At 46.1% G+C, this 21,162-nt stretch overlaps 7 protein-coding genes across 7 annotated transcripts; 2 read left to right on the forward strand and 5 right to left on the reverse strand.

Moving 5' to 3' along the window:
* Positions 1-217: 217 nt before the first annotated feature.
* PtA15_8A365 (uncharacterized protein) lies at positions 218-2,287 on the reverse strand (the record flags this gene model as incomplete). The annotated part of the gene is made up of 5 exons (XM_053171787.1): positions 218-610; positions 724-947; positions 1,028-1,161; positions 1,286-1,498; positions 1,629-2,287. 5 exons carry the CDS (start codon positions 2,285-2,287, stop codon positions 218-220), a joined length of 1,623 nt encoding a protein of 540 aa, XP_053023016.1.
* A 1,149-nt stretch (positions 2,288-3,436) lies between these two features.
* Positions 3,437-4,325, reverse strand: PtA15_8A366 (uncharacterized protein; the record flags this gene model as incomplete). Its single annotated transcript, XM_053171788.1, has 5 exons — positions 3,437-3,471; positions 3,536-3,631; positions 3,697-3,822; positions 3,912-4,001; positions 4,094-4,325. The coding sequence occupies 5 exons, from the start codon at positions 4,323-4,325 to the stop codon at positions 3,437-3,439; spliced, it is 579 nt and encodes a 192-aa protein (XP_053023017.1).
* A 1,737-nt stretch (positions 4,326-6,062) lies between these two features.
* PtA15_8A367 (uncharacterized protein) lies at positions 6,063-7,495 on the reverse strand (the record flags this gene model as incomplete). The annotated part of the gene is made up of 7 exons (XM_053171789.1): positions 6,063-6,131; positions 6,244-6,453; positions 6,523-6,660; positions 6,744-6,811; positions 6,926-7,020; positions 7,134-7,179; positions 7,279-7,495. The coding sequence occupies 7 exons, from the start codon at positions 7,493-7,495 to the stop codon at positions 6,063-6,065; spliced, it is 843 nt and encodes a 280-aa protein (XP_053023018.1).
* Positions 7,496-8,044: 549 nt separating this feature from the next.
* Positions 8,045-9,043, forward strand: PtA15_8A368 (uncharacterized protein; the record flags this gene model as incomplete). The annotated part of the gene is made up of 6 exons (XM_053171790.1): positions 8,045-8,053; positions 8,137-8,218; positions 8,337-8,432; positions 8,513-8,601; positions 8,695-8,842; positions 8,925-9,043. The coding sequence occupies 6 exons, from the start codon at positions 8,045-8,047 to the stop codon at positions 9,041-9,043; spliced, it is 543 nt and encodes a 180-aa protein (XP_053023019.1).
* Positions 9,044-10,447: 1,404 nt separating this feature from the next.
* Positions 10,448-12,262, forward strand: PtA15_8A369 (uncharacterized protein; the record flags this gene model as incomplete). Its single annotated transcript, XM_053171791.1, has 4 exons — positions 10,448-11,056; positions 11,141-11,287; positions 11,382-11,868; positions 11,955-12,262. The coding sequence occupies 4 exons, from the start codon at positions 10,448-10,450 to the stop codon at positions 12,260-12,262; spliced, it is 1,551 nt and encodes a 516-aa protein (XP_053023020.1).
* A 743-nt stretch (positions 12,263-13,005) lies between these two features.
* Positions 13,006-14,850, reverse strand: PtA15_8A370 (uncharacterized protein; the record flags this gene model as incomplete). The annotated part of the gene is made up of 6 exons (XM_053171793.1): positions 13,006-13,039; positions 13,138-13,607; positions 13,718-14,177; positions 14,260-14,354; positions 14,473-14,699; positions 14,802-14,850. The coding sequence occupies 6 exons, from the start codon at positions 14,848-14,850 to the stop codon at positions 13,006-13,008; spliced, it is 1,335 nt and encodes a 444-aa protein (XP_053023021.1).
* Positions 14,851-16,234: 1,384 nt separating this feature from the next.
* PtA15_8A371 (uncharacterized protein) lies at positions 16,235-19,939 on the reverse strand (the record flags this gene model as incomplete). Its single annotated transcript, XM_053171794.1, has 10 exons — positions 16,235-16,286; positions 16,385-16,598; positions 16,662-17,039; positions 17,102-17,444; positions 17,518-17,546; positions 17,619-17,705; positions 17,772-18,668; positions 18,732-18,777; positions 18,838-19,095; positions 19,787-19,939. The coding sequence occupies 10 exons, from the start codon at positions 19,937-19,939 to the stop codon at positions 16,235-16,237; spliced, it is 2,457 nt and encodes an 818-aa protein (XP_053023022.1).
* Positions 19,940-21,162: the final 1,223 nt, after the last annotated feature.

Raw genomic sequence — 21,162 nt, forward strand, 5'->3', positions numbered from 1 at the left:
TTCAACAACTTCTTGGAGGAAAAACCATCCTAATGATTGAATGAGTTGGAAAAATGTTGCCCAAGGATGGACAAATGAGCTTATTGCGGGAATTAGGCATTTCCAGGCAGCACAGTTGGCCCTGGACTCTAAAGTTATTAGAAATAAAAACAACTTGATAGGCTTACAAACAAAGTAAAGGAGCATATTTACCATTGACAGGCTGGGTTGAATTTTCTTAATAGAATTGTCCAGCAAGAGAATAATTAGAGCCCCGAAGAAGACAACATAACTGGTTATTAAAAAAATGAGATAGGGTGCTTGAGGTTGGATAAGAGGATGAAGTAGAAGGGGAAGAATTGAGGAGTTCAAGCAAGGATGATTTGATTTGAAGGAGATTGGTTTGTTCCTGGCCTTGCTTTCTCTGGGCCCTGAGTGTCTGTCCCGGATGATCAATGTGATGTATCCCTGTTTTGTCGGTGCCTTGTTCGTCCGCCATTTGGGCTGTCAAACACCTCAGATGAACCCATTCGGTGTTCGTGAAATCGAAGATCATCATCCCTTTGTGAGGATCATACGGGTTCGAACACTTACATCCATACTTATTGTTAGGCAATAAATTGATCGATTGCTAGTTTTTACACCAAAAACAGCCGGCTCAGCGACCTGCGTGGCTTGTACCCAAGGGGATAGCTTCTTGCTCGTCAGGTTTAGGACAGGATTATCAAAGGAAAAAGAACAAACCAATAATCCCTTTGCTCCTTTTGAATTTTTACGCGAATGTTGGCGTGTTTTTGGCTGGTGATGAAAACGCAAGTAGAGGCGATAATAATAGTTTTCGACTCCGATTGATTCGAGCTCGTCATCGTCAATTTGTTGATTGACTTGCCAACAACAACGCGTGAAGACTGGCTGTTTTATACAACCAGGCGGTACTTGGTCATCGAATTTATAAACATCTGCTTGGCCTGTTTTTTTTTACCCCCGCCATAGAACCTTTAGTAAATCAAAGTTCATCGAATCAATCTGATCCAACAAGAGGACTGACCAGCTAGACTGTTGATATGGATGATACTCGAGTGGTCGGTTCTTATCAATTCTTTATCTTGGAATCGGAAATCGTTTGACTTGAGTTTGTGTTGATTTGATCTGAATCCGATTTTCTTCAACTTCTCAACGACTCTGTTAAAATACAAAATACATAACATGGACATGAAGAAGACTCAGTGTTTTACGGAAGATCTCTAGGGCCTAATACTTTCTTTAGTCCTCATGAGGTCTGGTATTGGGGATGGCGGAGACTTACTTTCGAAAAACAGGATTAGATTTCATAGAATCCTCAAAATCGTCGATTCTATAAAACCATTCAACCTTCAAGAAGACTTCGGACCGAGAGATCTGCTCCGGATCGCGGGCCGATGGATGATAGTCAGTCGGCCTGCGCTGTTTGATTTCTTTGATGAGAGCCAACCAATACCGGTCGGGCTGGGAGTCTTCTGGAATGTCTTCTTCATCTGGTCTTTTGGTAAATCCCGAGCTCCAGATCGATGATCAGCATATACCCCCTTCAAGAAGAAATCCACTGTTCGCCTTTATGTCTTTGACCGGCGCGTGATTCTTTTTCCTGTAACATAGACAGCTTGACTCACACCACAAATACCGCGTCTCCTTCTCGAAACCGCTGATGGTCAACGACCACCTCATTCAACTTGAGCATTGCGTCGAATTGCTCTTCATTCACGACTTCATTTTCTGGATACGCAATCGACGAGTCATGGCAGATCGAATAAGATCTGACATCTGTCTTCTTCAGTTTTTTCTTAGTGGATCGGGGTTTTCCTGTAGTTCTCTTCCTGACGGCCTGGTTGAGATGCTTGCTGAGTGAGGAGGACGATTGATGAACTGAATTCATCTTTGATAACAAGGCTTTGTGTCTTCTCCTCAGTCCTGATGGCTTTTCGATCAAAGGGGAATATTTTGGAATCAGGACCCCAAGGAACCGAGATTTGGTGACTGATTTGGCCGAACTGTTCTGAGTCGTCATCGAATAATTAGCAGGTTGTATGGGATCGCAAGAGGAATCATTTGATGGTGCGGATAAGGACGGGCTCGCGCTAGGGTAGGCTTGATGATGGTGGTGCTGAGACGGGGTTTTCTGGGAAGTTCTGCCGATGGGAGTCTGGTCGAAGAACCGGTTGAGGTTGTTCCTGTTGACCAAATTACCAGGGGCTGGTGATGGGGATGAGAGATGTGGGTGATAGCGAGTGATGGTTCTCCTTGAGCTCGTGTTCGGAACCGTCCTGACCATCCCGAACTATCCTGAATGCTGAAGTGGGTGATTCTGTCTTGTGTTCGTCCAGCCCGTACATCGCATCAGGCACGTTGACTATCCCAATCTCATCGCGCCACAGATCATGCCAGGGTCACTCAACCTCATCTCGAGCTCCAGCCCCTTTTTTTGTCGTTACTTTGGTCACCTGGCCTGCACGACCTTCACATGTCCCTTGACCAGGGTAACCCACCAACATCCATTCATGTTGATTATTTTTCCAGGCTCTTGGATACATTCAACCATCTGACCGCACCTAGGTGCTTTACGTTTGCGTTTGTGATATTTATTTACAGCAATCAGCTCGGAGGACAGCTGCTTCAGGTCGGATAACGTGTGAGAGACAGAATAACCCGGCAAAGGGGTCCAACAGGCCAAGCCTGGCCACCTGGATCCGGACCTCGTTGGCTTCTCGAGCGCCGGTAATGGCGGGCAGATTGATCAGCGCCGCAATCCGCCGGACCTTGGAGCCGCTCTCTTGTGGCCGGCCATCGGGCCACTCGACCAGCGGACACTGGACAGGTATCTGCGGATGGTTTGTTGCATTTGTGCTGACATTCTAATTTCTGGTATGTTCTTTCCTTGATGGAGGCCGATTTACGACCTCCCGCGTCCTATCCGTCTTCATACTATGGCAAGATATGTACTCTAGACTTTTGGCCTACTTCCAAAACTTTTTCAAACCACCAACCCAAAAAGAAGAGGAATTTGAAAGCCTCATGGGAAAGTATGACTGTAACTCCCTGACGCTTTGATTGGTAATACATTTGTAGCAACTTGACTGGAGTATAACCTAGTATAACAGGTAAGGTGTGATGGAGTTTTGGTATGCATTATTACATGGGAAAGAGCCCCTTCAGAATACGCTGCTGCTGGAACCCGAAGATTGCAGCGGCGAAGCTGCCTTGGAGTGACTGCAGTTGATAATAATATTCATTTATATAATACATTTTCAGCTCAATCAGTTAGAAACAGGATCGCCAAGCCAATATGACCTGGAGTAGCAGCAAGAATGAATCCAACTGAAGAAATAGAAGCTCAGAATTGTTCCAAAATTCAATCGAGGAGGGAAAGAAAAGCAGACCACTCGTTAGACTTGAGTCATAGAAACGGGGGAGATGCACGTTTTTATTTCCAAACCGTGTCTGTGCAATTATTACACCCTATCGAGGAATCACAATTGATCAGTTATATGTCATCCTTTTTATACCTGATGCCCTAGCTCACAAACACGTTGGAAGTTTTGTTCCAACTGGTCGGTCCAGGTGCAAGTATAACTTTCTTCTGATTGGCCTTCGATCTCTGCCGCATAACCTTTGACAACTGTCGCAAAGAACCGTTCAAAAGTAAGTCAAGAGGGAGAATCAACCCTTACCACAAAAACTCACCCAATTTTCTCAGGTCATAGGATACTTCATAGGTTCGCGGGTACACTGTATATCGTTTCTCTGTCTTATGCCCCGAAAACTCATCTTTCAAACTCATGCAACCAGTAAAGAATAAGTACTTGATAACTAATTAAAATAAGCGGAATCAGTTATCAATTTGTGTGGTTGGAATCAATGGCTAATGGGTCTGTTTAGCGTTAGGAGTGACAACTTACGTGGCTTTTCCTCTGGACTTTGGTCTGATTGACCCATGTGACAAGATTCTCGATCGCAGAGTGACTCCTCGTGGGTAGCATCCTCACATGCTAATTTTATTGGTAAGTTGGCGTAATGAAGGGTCGAGAAACCCAACTGTTAGTCTAAATGTCCTTGGATAATTCGATGACAAATGACTTACACGCTAGGATTGTGTCAGAATCGGATGGTGATGGAATAAGTTTTCTTCCCCAACTGAGGCTACACTGGGTTGGTTCTTGCTTTTCATGCCATTCTGGGGCCTCGAAAAAGTGGCGGTTGATAGTCTTGCCGTGAGTCTCAATCGCAGAGGATCGGAGGAATGGTAAACTGATGATAACTACTACCCCAGCGAGAAACATTTTGATAAGGACGTGGTGACAAACGGAAATCATCCTGATGATTATCAAATTGACGTGGAAAAAGATGGAGGGATATTCAAACTGGATATGTGGCGATGGCAGACCGGAGTGAAGCTAACCGATACGGCAACTGGTTTGACAGTACATCAACACGTCAACAAGATGACTCCGCTTGGGACTCGTGAACCCTGATCCATCGGAAGAAGATACAGACTCAAATTAATAAATACAGTGCTACAGAGAGACTCCTCATGGTCGGTGAGTTCAAGTTTTGCCTCTCCTGAGGACGTGTTTATACACAGAGTAGGAACTTGGCAGCATCACACCATCATTCACGAACGCCGGAAAGGATGATCAGTATGCTGATGCAAATATTTATGTACAAAAATGATACGATGAGAGCAAGTCATAATACATAATCTTACTCAAATTAAATAACAATTCGTGCATGGCGGGGTTTAACTTGCCTCACTTGGGGGCGGTATGCGGGCATTGCGACATCCAACAAGCTCATTTTGCGCAATTCCGCCGAAAGGCTGTCAAGATTGCCAGCAGTCAAGCAACCTCCGGACATAACTCAAGGACCGGATCTCGCAGGCGCAGTTTTGAAGTTTGAACCTGTTTCAACCATAGTAATAGTAAATATGTTGTGCTAAGGATAACATCCTTCCCAAATCCTTCCCGAATCCCAAGAGTGGTGAGTTGGCTTTCGGTGGGTATTGTGACTTGTTGAGGACTCCGAGTCCAAAGAGGTTTCACCAAACTCATTTTTTCTCAAGTCAATTCCAATAATCCTCAATAACCTGAAAATGTGGGCTTTGATTAAGAACTATGTATAGATGCTCAATTAGATTGGTAAACGACTTGGAAGCATGTGGAAAAGTAACAAGCTACTTTGAAGGGTAAAAGAAGACTCCTGGTTCTGCATTGAGGTGTGTGGAAGCCATTTAAGGGATGAGGAAAGCAAGAGGGAAGTTAAACCTTGTAAAAACTCTAATGAGGATAACTTGAACAGTATGATGGATGATACTATTTGATTTTGATTTTGATTAGGATTCCGAATTTGAAGAAAAGGGGAACAGCAATGTAACATTGAGATAAGAATCGGTCAAAAGAATTTGTAAGACAACTGAGTAAAAGACAACTAAAGTCATGATTAATCAAAAAAACAATTGTGTCTTGAGTCATCCGCATGATCTGTTATCGAGAATCTGGACTCGGTCTTAATAATCCTTACTCTTGTATAATACTGTCTGCCAGTCCAATGGGGCTCATCACCTCCATCTTGTATCCTATCCATTATCTTCATTTCCTCGGGCTATGAATAGCGCCTCCTTTCGAAGCAACGGAACCTAAACCAAGTTTGCTCGTATCTAATCTTCTCTGAGGCTGCACCTGAAACCGTCCCCCAAAAGGTGCAAATTAGCGCAGCGCAGCTAGGCCAAAGAGCGCTGCACTGCGCCTCATGTAAGAATGGCAATCCTCCAAAACCGTAAATTTCCGATGTGAATTGAGCGTGCTCACACTTCAGACCTAACAAATTGAAAAGTGAAATTTCATTTCTTTTTCCTTAAGAAAACAATTTACACATTTTATTCATTGGTTTTCTTTAATCATCTCTGACCAAGGAATACAATTCAGGCCTATAGTTTGACATAAAAGAAGCCAACTAGAAGCGCATCACAGGGTTTTTTGAAAGCAGCAACTATAAAGACAATCTCTTGAACTCTTTTAAAGAATCAACATAACCATCGACGTAAAATGACATGCTTAGCGGAGAGGACTGAAGCTGTTGGGTAATAATACATTGGCATCCATCGAATCACACAGCTTCACAGTCTGCAAAATCAAACAAAGGGATGGAAAAATGCAAGGAAGAAGATGGCCGATTATGAGTCAATGTGAATTGATCAGGCGCGTAGAAAATGGAGGAAAGTTAGTGACGACTTACGTTGGAGACGGTGTTGCTCCAGGTGTCAACTTGCCAGGCCTTCTCGCGTAACTCTAACCGAGCTTGCAAAGACGGGTACTGCCACATGTGATGGACCTGATGAAGCCTACCTACTTGAGCAAACCAGGCTCCGATTGGCTCGACAAATTTTCTGCGAGCTTCCAAACCTCTTCTCCATTCTGTTTCCCACTCCAAAAGCGTGCCCGGTTTCTACAATCATCCATGCATCTCTCAATAAAGTAAAAGATGAGTGGACAGACAACTTTATGACAATCTTACCAACTGATAACTCCTCATCTCATAGATACCACCGTTGACTTTCGGACCTGAGCATGGCCAGAATGCAAACTCTCTACAAAGCTGTGAGTTTCTGGAATGGACGAGGGGTCTGATGCTTTTGGCAAATTCTTGATGCTCCTACTCAAGATCAAAGTCAACCTATGTGTTTAGCTTACTAAGCAAAACAAAGACACTCGGGGATGGCCATAAGAGAGACTCACCGATCGTTCACGCATTTTGCTAGTGGCATCATCGTAACCCTTGTACCCTTCAAACTCCCAGATATGAACTGCCATACGAAGAAGCGGAGGAGGTCATCAGCACACACAGATAGTACAGCGTACACAGATAGGAAATGAAATAACAGGGGGGAATGTATCGCGTCGACTAAGGAAACACGCACCAAAGGTATCAAGCTCGCCAACAACTACCTCAAAAGAGCCCTTTAATGTCATGTTGAGATCGTTTTGAGAGCTGAGTTTTTCAAAGTATGTGCCGCTGTTGGAGCCCGTGCCGAGCAGTTCATAAGAAGAATTCATTTGTAAGAATATTTTGTGTGCTTTCGTAGCATTTGGGCAACCCGATGTGGAAAGTAGGAAGGCTCTCCTCACATGATTTCTTTGTACTTATCAACATGCTGAGGGTGAACCCGATGTTCTGATCAGTTGAAAAAAACCCCAAGACAACGAATACAAGGCAAATCAGATACAGATTTCGTGGGAGGTAGAGAAGGTTCAGATCATGGGGTCGGCTTACTCTGAACTTCACTTATCGTTTTAGAGCCCACGGTGGTACTATGACTCTGGAAAGCCTCGTTTTGTTTTCGAGCTTCTTCGGAGCCATGAAGGAGTGTGTTCAATAGTTTGGGTACCTTGGGTTCGACATTGAGGACGGCAGAGATCGAGAGCGAACGGCGTGCTGTCGCTAAGATTGGGGCAGACCGGGAGTAGAGTTTTGGTAAGAAGCTGGTCATCCTCGTTCTTCGTACTGTTTTTCGGGCTTCACTTCGCTCCTGGGTTTCCCGATCACCAAAGGTGGTTCACGTGCTGGTCGGTATATTCTGGTGGAAACTAGCTCGCTGAGAGTTGGAGGAGGCTCGGGGATGGATGTGCATCGATCCAAGTGACTGCGTGAACCCGCTGGACGCGCTCGAGTGACGTCAGAAGGGGGTCCGAACTTATCGATCTAACCTCCCGGCTCCCCGCACCGGATTATCTGACTCCGCCGGCACCGACACCATCGGGATTCGGGATGACAGTTGGTGAATGACAGCCGGGATCGGGTGGTATTCGGGGATTGAATCTCTCTGCGGAGGTTGCTATGCCAACTCGGGGGAGATGGCGGGAGCGAGTCACCAAGTCGACGAAAAGGATATTTTCGAAACTCAACGCCACTCCAAGGAAAGACCGGACCCGCCGAGACCTGCAGCACTCCCAGTTCTCATCGCACTGTCATCCTCAACTCGCATTTCCTCTTCCACCCCACCCCCTCTTGATACGTTCAGCATACTAAGGAGCCCAGAATGATTAAGGTATGCGTCACGTTCTACAATCCCGTTTCTCATTCCGTATCTTGCTGACTTTTCCATACCAAAAACCAAACTTCAACTCCTAGATCTGGTCGTTGAAGAAAGCCGAATCGGATGCTGCCAAGAAGAAACCAAAGACCAGTGCAGCCCAAATCCGGGTTCAAAAAGGTAACGGTTTTGTCGTTTGCCTTACCGTGTAGTAATATTGCCCGCAGGCGATAATTTATGCTACTGCTAATTCAATCTGGTCGACTGAACTGACTAATTCTGATTGTTTTTCTTTTAGATCTGACGGAACTCGAGCTTCCATCGACTATGACCACGCATTTCCCTGATCCGACCGATCTCCTGAACTTTACCCTTACCATCAAGCCAGATGAAGGTATGTCTAACCTTGAAGTCGATCTCCAGGAACTCCTGAACAGTGCCTTGTTCACGCTCTTCGTCTTGGCCGTCGCTCAGGAATGTACAAAGGTGGCGCGTTTATTTTCAACTTTGTGATTAATTTGAATTATCCTCACGAGCCACCGAAGGTCAAGTGTACTCAGAAGGTGAGCTTCTCATACAAGTAATAGCAGCCAAGCTTCCACTCATTTACATAAATATCTTTTTTCCAACTTTCCTCGCCTTGGTTTGTTGGATAGATCTATCATCCGAATGTTGACGTTGAAGGGAACGTGTGCCTCAATATTTTGAGGGAAGATTGGAAGCCAGTATTGAACTTGAACGCGGTGATAGTTGGACTGCAGTACCTATTTTTGGAGCCGAATGCAGATGATCCATTGAATAAGGGTTCGTCACCGTACCCTTCCATTGATAAGATGCGAAGACTAATAGCTAGAACCTGAATTATTTCAAATTTTTAATCCTTCAGAGGCTGCCAATGACTTGAGGAACGATCGGGTCACCTTTGAACACAATGTTAGGAACAGCATGAATGGTCGATCCATCAGGGGTACTACCTACGACGTCGTTACGACAAAACGATCATGAACACTAATCTCTATCTTCTCACATCCTCAAACCCGTATTGTATCGTCAAGATAGATCGTGCGTGTGTGGAATAGAGGAACCTCTGGCCGTTTTGATCTGCATGTGTACATTGCCCTGTGCGACTTTGTTTATCATGAATATACCTTCGCACTGTGAGCGCCGCCTCGCTCATTTGCTCAATCTAGGAACTTTTAACTACTTTGTCACTTCAGGCTATGTATCATTGAGATATCGTGCCTAACTTCCCTAGCACACAAGACCATTTACACATGACCATCAGTTACAACAATGTGCAAATTTCCATCTTATTGCTGATGATAAGCAAAAGATTCACTCTAGTTATACTTTCAATCTGAAGCAGTCCGACTTACCGAGGCATTATAACTGTTGTGTCAAATGCTTTGCCCCGTGGCTGCATTTTTTGCAATCCTTTTTTTTTCGGCGCGCGCCAAAATCAAGCAATGTAGTATTTTGTTCATGCCCACTGCAAAAGTTTTGGGATGCACACGGGTTTGCACCAAAAATATCGGAGTGCTGGGTTTGTACTCCAATTGAACTTGAATTCAATCTAAGTACACACATAAGTTTTTTCTTTTTCTTTCCAATAGGTAATGCTACAGAACCACAAAGGCAATAAGACAGGTCAGAACTAGCCCCAACCTCAACAGAATAATTATATAAGGGTATACCCTCCAGCTCCAGCTACGTATTTCAAGGGTCAAAAAAAGCTCTCTGCACAAGCTGAGAGCCTGCACCAATGGGTGGCTAACCTCTCACCCTCCTAATACTCCGCAAGTATAACAGCAAAGGGGTTTATGCCAGACCACCAGCTGGAATTTCACCAAAAGCCAAGCTCAAACAAAGTCACCCAAGACCCAATGCTTGTAAAGAAGATGTCTAGATGGTGATAGACAGCAGGTCCCCGGGAAATCTGGTTTAGTCAGTCTAAATCTGGCTAGGAGCTCTGGTAATCTGGTTCATGGACCGAAACTGGGGCTGCAGAACCGATGGGGATTCGTTCAGTCCTTGACCTTCAGAATATTCCTTATCACCTGTATTTCGAATCCACATAGGCTCAGCAAAAGGCGTCGAAAGGGCGCAAGTCCCTCTTGCCAGCAGCAGCCAAAGACTTAAAATATCACCGTTGGTCTGGTGACTTGCTGATCGGATAGGAACGGATCCAGAAATCTGGACAGGCAGGGATGGGGTGGCGGTCCGGGATCGGATAGCTTGACATGTGACCAGCTGATTACGTAATGGGCGCTTGCCAGTCTAAACATGTTTTTTTTTCACCACCAGCTGGGTTGAGTTGCTGTGAAGTCGGTCAAGAAGAACCAGCCACTGGAACGAACAAACGCAATTTTTTCTATGTAGGCAGCCGAGAAGCACTCAAAAGCTCGAAAGATGCCCTCCAACAAGAACCTCGTCTTCCTCTCTCTGGCCGCCTCCCTCGTCATCCCAATCAACTGTTTTCAGATCCCATTCCTATCCCATCCGCAACCATCATCCTCATCACCGTCTTCCAGCTCAGCCTCGGTCTTTCAACTCCAACAAGCTGTTCACATCACCACCTACAAGACCCGTCGTCTACACCTGCGGAGAACATTTAATGAAACGGACAGGGAAACAATCGATATCCGGAGCAATATACCCCGCGCAACAGCAACAAGAGCTGACGGAAGTCCAATCGAGCACTACTATCCTTCCTCTCATTCTGTGAAAGTCCGTCATGGGAAAATATGGACTCATCATTCTACTCTCAACCAGTGGAAACTCGCCCATCAACGGCAAATCTTACTCGACCAATCCCAGAGAAACTTTGGAGATCATTCTCGAATCTTAGCCAGCAACAAAACCTTGATGAACAGCCATCTGAACTGGTCTGAATTCGACACCGTTCTTCCTGATGTCACGGATATCGAAACTCTGGCCAGTCTGGCGATGATGACCAATAATGCTTATACTCTTCCGGGCGACGATAGATGGTACGATCCAGGAGGAGCTTGGAACTTGGTTAGCAGATTTACTGCCCCATCCGTTTTTGCTTCCTTAAGAAACGAAAGTTGACATTTTATATTCAATGCTATACTCATTCAGTCCGACTCTTTCGGATGGGACGAAGATGGCTTGCGGGGCCACATTTTTGCAACACCTGATAATTCGACCATCGTTGTTGCTATCAAAGGAACTTCTGCTGGTTTGCTAGGGAATGGCGGTTCGACTGGTGTCAATGATAAATTGAATGTGCGTATGCCTCATCACAAAACAAGAACAACCTTGACCGTTGGTCATCACTAAATAATCAAACAACCTTCCTATCCCGATGGTTCAATTGCAGGATAATTTATTCTTCTCGTGTTGTTGTGCGCGAGTCAGTTGGAGTTGGTCGCCGGTTTGTGATTGTTACGAAGGGCCGAACAAATGTCGAGAAAGTTGTGTGGAGAGCGCGTTGATGAACAAATCAGTGTATTTCCACGCAGCCGTCGATTTGTACGACGACATAGTACGAATGTATCCACATTCACAAATCTGGCTGGCTGGGCATAGTCTGGGTGCTGCACTAGCGGGCATATTAGGTGTTACCTTTGGAGTACCAGCCGTGGGCTTCGAGGCTCCCGGCGATCTGCTCCCCGCTCAACGACTCCATCTTCCCTTACCACCAGGCGCTAATTTCGGGAATGGCCAGGAAATGAGCCACGTTTTTCAAGTCTTTCATACCGCTGATCCGATCGCCATGGGCACTTGTAATGGCGCGTTAAGTAGCTGTTCAGTGGCCGGTTATGCACTCGAAACTCGCTGTCATTTGGGAAAATCCATTATTTTTGGTGAGTGAATCCTACCCATACCGCTTGAAAATACTTTTTTTGAATGAATCCTTGGGCTATCATTTATTACCGCCACACAAAAACAGATACCGTTGGTAAATTAAAATGGGCTCAAGATATCAGGACCCATCCGATCCAAACGGTCATCGATAAAGTATTAAGACCTGATTGGATTCCTGGATCAAACTTTTCCGAATGTCACGAAGGCGGTAAGCAAGTTAAAGAGAAAGGCTTACGATGGCCTTGGACTGGTCGTAAAAATAAGGGATCAGATTGCCCGAACGAGAACGACGAGCCGATCGTTCCTATCGCTGAACCTCAGGATTGCGAGGAGGGTGATTGCCCACTCTGGGAATTCAGAGACTCTTGGGACGATGATGGCGGTGATCATTGAAGATCCCAAAACTGCACATTCTTCTTTCTTCCTCCTTGACAGTTTACCCTCCCTCGGCCAAGTTTTTTGCACCCTTTTTTTATTATTTCAACTGATATTAACTTCCCTGTACATGTGCTTTGTTTTTCTCATGATTGTCATTGATGTTTCTATCAAGTTACTCGTTGCGCATGTATGTATTATCAGTGCGACTACTGCTAAAAAACTGCTTTATCCCTGTTGTTGTTTTTAAAATTTGCGTTTTCTCACCATTTTCTTGCTCGTTCTACTTTCCCCTCTCCCCCTTGCAACTTCTTTACATGCATACATCCCCCCAAATCCTGTTCATACCGCACATCTTCCTTTTCTTTCTGATCAGGAGTTCCTCTTTCGCTTTGGAGAACTCACATTCTGTATTTCTCTTCCTGCACTCTCCATTTGTATCCTTATGCAGATATATCTGATTCATTGATGTCCGTTGATAAATGCTTTCCACAATCACCCATCTCCTGTCACCCTCTACACAGTTCAAGAATATTACAAGCAAAACCAATCTGGTTCATTTTACAATTTTTGCCGACTCAGGCTTTTCGGCCGGTCGCAAACCGTCACAACACAAGAAGCTTCAAGTCGATTGGAGTGTAATTTAAATCTTGAAAACCTCGTTCACGGAGACACAATCCCCTAGTCCCAACGATTCCCAAGACATTGAAAGACGATTCTGACAATCAGACCCGCTACTACTCAAGCGGGGTAATGCTGGACTACTTGTGCTTGACTTTCAATACTGCATACAACCTATTAAGAATGGAGCGTTCGTTTGGTATCAGCCGATCTCGCTCACAAGTCACATCGGTTCAATGGAATTGAAGATCAGGTTGATGAATGGCTCTTACAAATCAAGTCGAGGGGTTTCAATAGCTTTGCTTTTGGCTCGTTCCAATACTGCTCCAATGATTGCCTCGAGCTCTATTGGCCGGTTCCTCTCCATGTCGACCAACATGCTTGGCTTGAACGAACGTAGGCCAATGTCGAGAGGCTCATCAACTTCCACGCTTTTGTCTTCCGCGCTATCGCCGTCTTTTTCTTCCGGAGAAACGTGAGGATTGATGCTCTGCGAAGCTGCTTGATTTCCTCCGGGTGTTTTCAGGGTCGAGGGTGTCGGCACGTTGCCCTTTGACTGATAGTTCTGAAGCATTAAATTAAGAACTTCATCCGCCGATTTAGCAGGTAGTTCCGCCTCTCGATAACCAAGTGCTCTGCCGACGTCGATCATTTCTAACATGATTCCTCTGGCTGCAGGCAATGTGTACGGCAGCATCAAGGGCGCAAGGCATTGGGCTACTGATGCACGAGACAAGGTACACTTTTGTGACCCAAGATTAGAATAAAAAGAATGAAGATATTAGCAATTATCTATCCATCCGTGTTATTACCGACCAAGCATGATACAAATATACGAATGTAAAATCGCACCATTGTTGAGAAAGCTCCGTTGTTCAAGTTCTTAGCACACCTGGCTGGTTGGATATTCTCTACCGCTTCAGCCTCACAGCCACCCGCAGTGATGATGTCTAAAAATAATTTCATCTCGCTTGTGCCATTTTGAAGTTTCTTGGTGCGAGCGGATCCGATGAGAGGAGTCCTGTCTTCAGCCAAGAGCCCTTCGACATACGAATTACAAGGGCGATGACCGGGGCCATCATGAGTGTCTGTGAGTCCCTCGCCCTCATAGAGACCGACGAGCAAGCGGTCCAGTGCCCCATGTTCAATACGCGGCCCGGCTGGATTAACTGCGCAAATTTCCGGGGTTGATGTCCCATCCGTAACGAGTGGTTGTGAGGTAGTCAAGTTGACCATAATCCAGGTTACACAACTAATGATATGGACCGAAGGAAACGCTTCTGCCAAAGGTTGCTCAATCCCAATCCCATTTCTGTTTCATGGTATCCGTTTCAGAAGTTGGTTAATATTATCAGACAAAAACTCCTTCGGAAATGAATCCGGAATGGCTCAACTGAAGAAGCACAATGGTGGGGGGAGGATTTTTTCTACCATCAGGAGAAGCTTGTTGGTAGGGCTGCAAAAATGGTGCCAAGATCGCAGAGGTAGGCTGGTCAGTTATTTCGAGAGAATCATCATGTTCCATTGAAAAGAAAAAGAAAAAAAAACTCAGATTCAGTGGGCAACCCCAAATGCTATGATATTTTTTATTGAGAGCTTTATCTTACCTGAACGTCAGGCAAACACTTGACGCAACACACGATGAACCGATAGCTGCGATCGGCGGCTTCTTCCGCTGACCGGACGAGTCGGTAAGGTCTCCAATTTTCAATCAGACCGTACTTTTTTGAACTGATGGTAAGACCGTGAGTCTGAATAGAGTCATAGAGTGATCTGGCGATTGCCGTAACTCTACATCGCTGGGATTTCTCCAAGACATAAGAATGGATACCCCCTTCACAAAAAAAAACAATCCGCGAACCAGAAGCATTTTATCAGTGATAATAAGCCCATGAGAGAAAACCACTTTGTATGGCAAAGCAGTTATAGAGCTTACCTATAGCACCAAATCCAACCAGAAGGACATCTATCGGCTCTGAACCCATTAGTTCGTTTGCTTGCCGCCTTTCTTCCTGAGATGATATCTTTTCTTCTCTCTATAAATTGGAACACGGATGAAAATGAGCCAAAGCAAGAGTTTGATCAGGCGAGTTTTAAATGCATCCTTGCTCGCCAAGGCCCGTTTTTCAACTGCAAGTGTCTACCGGCTTTGATGCAAGGGGATGGGTAAAATTTCTGCTGGTAACTGCATTTCTTTCTGTCGAGTGCAGATTTGATTTGGCGTTGCGCAGAGAACAAACATGCAAAGGATTATTTACAAAAAAGTGTCTGAGTGATCTTTCAAAAAGGTAAAAATTTGGAGGAGTGGATGGAAGAAGAAGAAAATGCCGCATAAATTGAGAATATTCAGCAGGTGAGGAGAGAATTCCAGGGATGAGCGACCGTGAAAAACGGTTAACAAAGCGCCTTCCATGCCATCACTCCAGTTGCCTGACGCACGTAGCCATGTTCTTCACTTCTCTTTACTGGCACATTGGTACCAGACGAATTTGGCTTTGTATCTTGTTTCCCTTGGCATGATTTGAAGCACCGAGCTATTTCCATCCCATCGGGTGGAGGCTTGTTTATGACATCGATCCTCGAGCATGGCCAAATCCTCGGCCCTGCTGTGAGGCCAGCGTTGCCGAGCTTTGCACATACATAACGCGTCGGTACTTGCAGGAGGCGGCTAGATTGGGCAGGAGAAATGAATGGCTTCTGCTTCGGCAAGGCTGCCTTTTCAACGGAAGATATATGACGGCTTTGACGCAAGGAAATGGGCAAATTACCATGTCGTTACGGCATCCCGCAAGTGCCACGCACGTTAAGTCAAGCCCTTGGCTACTCTTTATTACCATACTGGCACAACAAGTTGTTAGGAAATTCGGGTCAGGAGTATCGCTAGTCAGGCCCGATTGGAAAGCATCGGCTTTGCCGTCCAATACATCTTCTCAATCATCAGTCGCGGGCTCAAAGTATCAGCAAAGCAGGCTCCATCTGAAAACCCCGCCAGAAGAACAATAAAGAGAAAGCAACAAGCAGACAATGTCAATCGATCCTGTGTTTGAATCCATTTACATAACAACTTTCGCTTGTCCCTCGTCAGATCCAATTTGGCAAGAATACAAGCTCAAAATATTTCCAGCGATGGTATGTAGGGATCCTTCAAACTTTTGAGCTAGAGGGAGGCACGTCTTCATGCAGAAGCGACTTCACATTGTCATATATTTTCATGAGTAAATGTACAGAGTAAAAGCGGAACCGTGACAAAGAATGACTTGGTTACAAGATATAGTCGTTTTTAGTTAAAACATACACTTGAGAGATGGCCGTGATACAAGAATACAAACAAGAGTATGCTAGTCAGAGGAAAAGGCAGAAGCCTTCGGATTAAGAGTGTTTGAGTGCTGCACCAGAGGTGACAACTTGAGCCGAAGAAAATCTGAAAAATCACAGTTGTGTATGTCAGTCGAGATATGCGAATGTCACGGTGATTTGGGAGGAAATTGTGAAAATGCATAAAATAAATGACACTCTTACCTGCGTAGATCGCGTTCGCTTGTCTTGATTTGTCCGTGCAGGGATCTTCGGGCCGCTTGCGAGTGTTCAGCACGTTGAATGAAGCTCATCCTGTTGTTGTAGAGGGAACCGGCACTAGATTGACGGGCTAGCGAGTTCGCCTCTACGGCCACAGGTTTCAATTGTCGGGATCGGAACTTCTTGAGTACGGCACGAGTCGCGAACTTGATGAGGTCTAAAATAGATAGGGCTGGTTAGAAGTGTTTGACGTGTAACAGATGAGACAGGCGGTACGAACCCATCGGGAGGAACCAGATCAAGTTCCAGGCCCATGCCACACCTACCCAGGACAACGGGATGGCCTGCACGGCTGAGAATTCCATTGTTCCGAATACGGCCAACAACGAGGCAACAGTTTGAGCAATGCAAAACGCGCCAACCAATGCCAATGAGGGTCTCTCCATGAAGAACCAACTGTGAGAGCGGGTGACGAAGATCAGAGCTTGAGAGATAATCGCGACTTGAAGGTAAATGACCATGTGCAACTGTGGGTCATTGGCATCCTTTAAGGGAGACAGGCCGAAGTTGTCCTCCAGGAATGTCGTGTTGACAATGACCACAAACAGGAGAATGGTTGACAAAGCAAGGTGAAGGCCATATGCAACGGCGTATGTGACTGCCATTGTGAAGCGTAATTTTAGTATAGCTACAAATGCTGCGAAGGCCAAGATTACTCACAGATCTCAGCCAGGTCCCAGTGATCAGGTTCGTTGTTGGGTAAGACACGATCGAGGGAAATAGTCATCACAGTTCCGTCATTCAAGATAGCAATGACCAAGACCATGAAGGGGGGGAAATCAAACTGGAAGGCAAAAGCCATGATGGCGAAACCAACGACGATACGGATGGTGACAGCGCACGCGTAGATAGAATAGTTCCGCATCCGCTGGAAGACGATTCGCGACTGTCGGATGGCGTGTACGATGGTTGATAGACCGGGCTCGGTGAGGACAATGTCGGCGGCTCCTCTGGCGGCATCAGTCGCACCCTCAACGGCAATTCCGACGTTGGCTCGGGCGAGCTAGATAGTCAAACAGCAAAAAGAGATGAACAAGATGTTTTGAAAAGGTACCCAAATCACAATCTGAACTTACAGCAGGAGCATCGTTGGCACCATCACCGGCTGTGGAGGGGAAAAAGATAGTGTTTGATTTAGTTGGTTTTTGGTCAAGCAGAACAGATTTACAGCACTCACTCATAGCAACCATGTGACCCAGGCTCTGTAATTTTTTGACGATATCATACTTGTGCTCGGGGTACACTCCAGCAAATCCATCGGCATCTGTGTGCATATAGACTGGTGAGCCAGTTGTTATAAAGGGTGACATGTTCAGAAATACAAACACACCGAGAATCATACTGTCCACTGATGAAAATTTGCTTCCAGGTGGGGGGCCCTCTTTAAGCACCTTGGATGCAAACATGTTGTCACCCAAACCCAATCGTCGTCCGGTTTCCTTTGCAATGGCAAGTTGATCACCGGTGACCATCTTGACCTTGAGTCCGAGGCTAACAGCGTCATCGATGGTTTGCTTGGTGTCATCACGAGGAGGGTCGAAGATGGACAAGAGGCCAATGAGTTGGAATCCACTTCCAGGTCCTTCGGCGTCGCCACTGGGAACGTCTTCGTAAGCAACAGCCAGGGCTCGCAAACCTCGACGGGCAAACTCTTCAACGTCGGCTTCAAGCTGGTGTTCAATCTCGTCGGTCTTGTTGTAGGTGCAAAGGTCCATGATTTTTCCGGTCATACCCTTGGTGACTCGGCGCATTTCCCCAGTGGCAACATCGATGTAAGTTATCTCCGTTCTTTTCGAGACTGGATCGAATGGCTTGAAGTCCACGAGCTTGATCCCTCGACGTGCCACATCAGCTCCAACCGTGCCGACCACGCAACCGTCAATAGCATCCTGGTTTTCAATCCGGGAAGCGTATGAGGCCAGAACACAGACGTCTTCCGGTCCGACATCGGAGTAGGTTTTGATGGTAGATTTGTCGATTGTAAGCTTGTTCGTGGTCAGAGTGCCGGTCTTGTCAGAACACAGGATAGTAACACCCGCAAGTTCTTCGATGGCGGTGATACGGGTGACAATGGCCTTGTACTTGGCGAGCTGTTGAGCGCCAACAGCAAGAGTGACTGATAGTACGGTGGGCATGGCGATTGGGATACCGCCGATGAGCAACACGAGGATGTTGTCCAAACCCCGGCGGTAAGAGTAGCGGAATGCCCCATAGAGAACGATGAGCTCTGCAAAAGACCGGGAAATCAGAGGTCTGGTCTACAATCAAAGAAATTATAGAAATTACTCACCGAGTGCAATGGCAATGCCAATTGAGACAAGACAGAATCCACCAATCTGTGCAAAGGAGTCAGTCATCTGAATTGATGTAAAATTCATAAGGGAGTTCCGAATCACCTTGGCCAAAACTGCTTGCATGTGTCCGGTAGAATCATTTTCTGCACCAACCAGGGTGGCTGCTCGTCCGAAAAATGTGTTGGCACCGGTAGCACTCACAATACCCTCAGCCTCACCCTGCTTGCAGATGGATCCCGAGAAACACTGATCGCCAACTGATTTGGAAATCGGAAGTGATTCACCGGTCAAGGCTGCTTGGTCGATGCTAACGTTAATTGCGTCGTACAGACGACAATCTCCGGGTACCACATCACCGATCTAGAAAAAAATATGGCAATCAGAAAATCTAGCACAGAGATTATGATCAGCATGACCAAATGGATGAACTCACCTTGAATGCCACGATATCGCCAGGTACCAGGTCAGCTGAGTCAATCTCCGACCAGCTCCCGTTGCGCCGCGCCTTCGCTTTCGGAGCTAGAGAGTCCATGAGGGCTTTGACTGCATTGCCAGCGGATCTCTCTTCGTAGTACCCGATACCGGAGTTCTTTGGACAAGAAGGTCAGACAAGACTTTCACGTATATTTCAATGCCATGAAATGACTTACGATGAGGAGTAAAGCCATAATACCAACAAAATCCTGCCAGTCTGGAGGACGGTTTTCTCCGTTGGAGAGCGCAATCGAGACTATCGCCGCACCTTCCATGACCCATGACAACGGGCTATGTAATAAGATAGTTCCATGGTAAGTTCACGCCCGTTGGAATCGGATGATAGGAAACTTGGAACTTACTTCCACATGAAACTTAGGAACTGCAAGAACGGATTGACTGATTTTTCTTCCAAACGATTGGGACCAAATATTCCGCGTCGTCGCTCGACTTCAGCGGCATCCAGGCCATTTTCGCTTGTCCTGTGCAGAAGGAAGCTCGTCAGCAATTGTCACATTGGAAGCGCAGCTGATTCAGGCACTTACTGCAACAGCTGCCAAACGTCTTCAAGCTCTACTTGTTCGAGGTCGACCTTTTCGCGATCGTAAAGGTCCTCAGCATTCAACTGGATCGTCTTCATATCAACCAGACATCGCGTCGCCGCTTTTTCTTCTTCGAAGGTCTTGTCAAAGTTCCGGGCGGCTTTGGGTGGGGCATTGGACTCGGCCATTCTGGAAGCGTTGGATGAGGTGACTTGGAAAGAGGTGCTGATAATGTGTCAGAGGAAAGATGGATGTACTTCAAAATTGAAGATAGCCGGCGATCAACGCAAGGCTGAAACAAGAGGGCAAGCTAAGCTAAGCTGGAGAGAATCTCCAATATCCGAGTCAGGACCTGTCGGGGAGGCTTTATCTCCTGAGAAACCTCAAACAATACTCGAGTGAAGCTGGTTTAACTGTTCCTGAAGAATGGACTTCGAAAATCGAGTGCTTCGAAATAAACGGAGGCCGCGTGTGGTCTGTGAGGCTCTGTGAGGGCTGAGGGAAGGAGATGCCAGTCGCCCTTCTTAAATAATCTGTTAGTACACCGTTCTTGAGCCCATCGGCGCTCAGCATCCACAGCTCCGACACAAGATAATCCAGCTAGGGGCACGCTCGTTGATCCGAAATTGAGTTGACTTTTGGATCGATTGACTTGCAATATAATTTATACAGATCATCAGTTATAGGTATCTACATGAGCAGGGGCTGGACGGATCCATTTGCTCATCGCCGAGGGGCCGGGAGGGCCCGAGACTGATCAACCACGATTTGCAGCCCGGAACGACCGGCCGGCCGGCTCATGGAAGATTGTAAATATGTAAAATAATTCTTGACTTATGGATGAGCACATCAACCACACTCAAACACTTCCGTGTACTCGTCACCACTTTGGATTTAAGAGGTATGTAACAAAAATATTCAAAAATTAGGCCAGTAAGCAAAACGGTGCTACTCGGTTAGGTCTAAACCAGCTTCAGATAGTATGTATTGCCATGGACAAGCATGGACAGGCATTGCCAATGTGAGAGCTTGCCAGTTGTGACCTTCCAGGGCTCTATGTGACGGCGTCCCTTCAATGCAGAACGCGGTCCAAAGCTATATATCTCTGTTTTGGAAAAGCGGCCCTCGATTATAGACTTTTAGACTGGGATCCAAGTTGCGAAGGGAAGTCCAGTGAGATGATGTGGATGAAGAGTGCAGTTCGCAGCTGGTTGTACTGAAGATAGCAGTTGAAAAAAGCTACCACAACAATTCACCTTGGCCGGGGAAACGGGAGAACATTTACCATTCTCGCGTGTGTTGAAGGAATCGGCAGTTTATTCAAGAAGGAAGTTATTTCAGCCAGTTGGTAATGAAATAAAGATGAGGCGAAACACGGACTGAGCTGTGAGAGTGGAGGGAACTCCCACTT

The sequence above is a fragment of the Puccinia triticina genome, chromosome 8A (assembly GCF_026914185.1).
Source record: "Puccinia triticina chromosome 8A, complete sequence".
In the NCBI taxonomy this organism is placed as follows: domain Eukaryota; kingdom Fungi; phylum Basidiomycota; class Pucciniomycetes; order Pucciniales; family Pucciniaceae; genus Puccinia; species Puccinia triticina.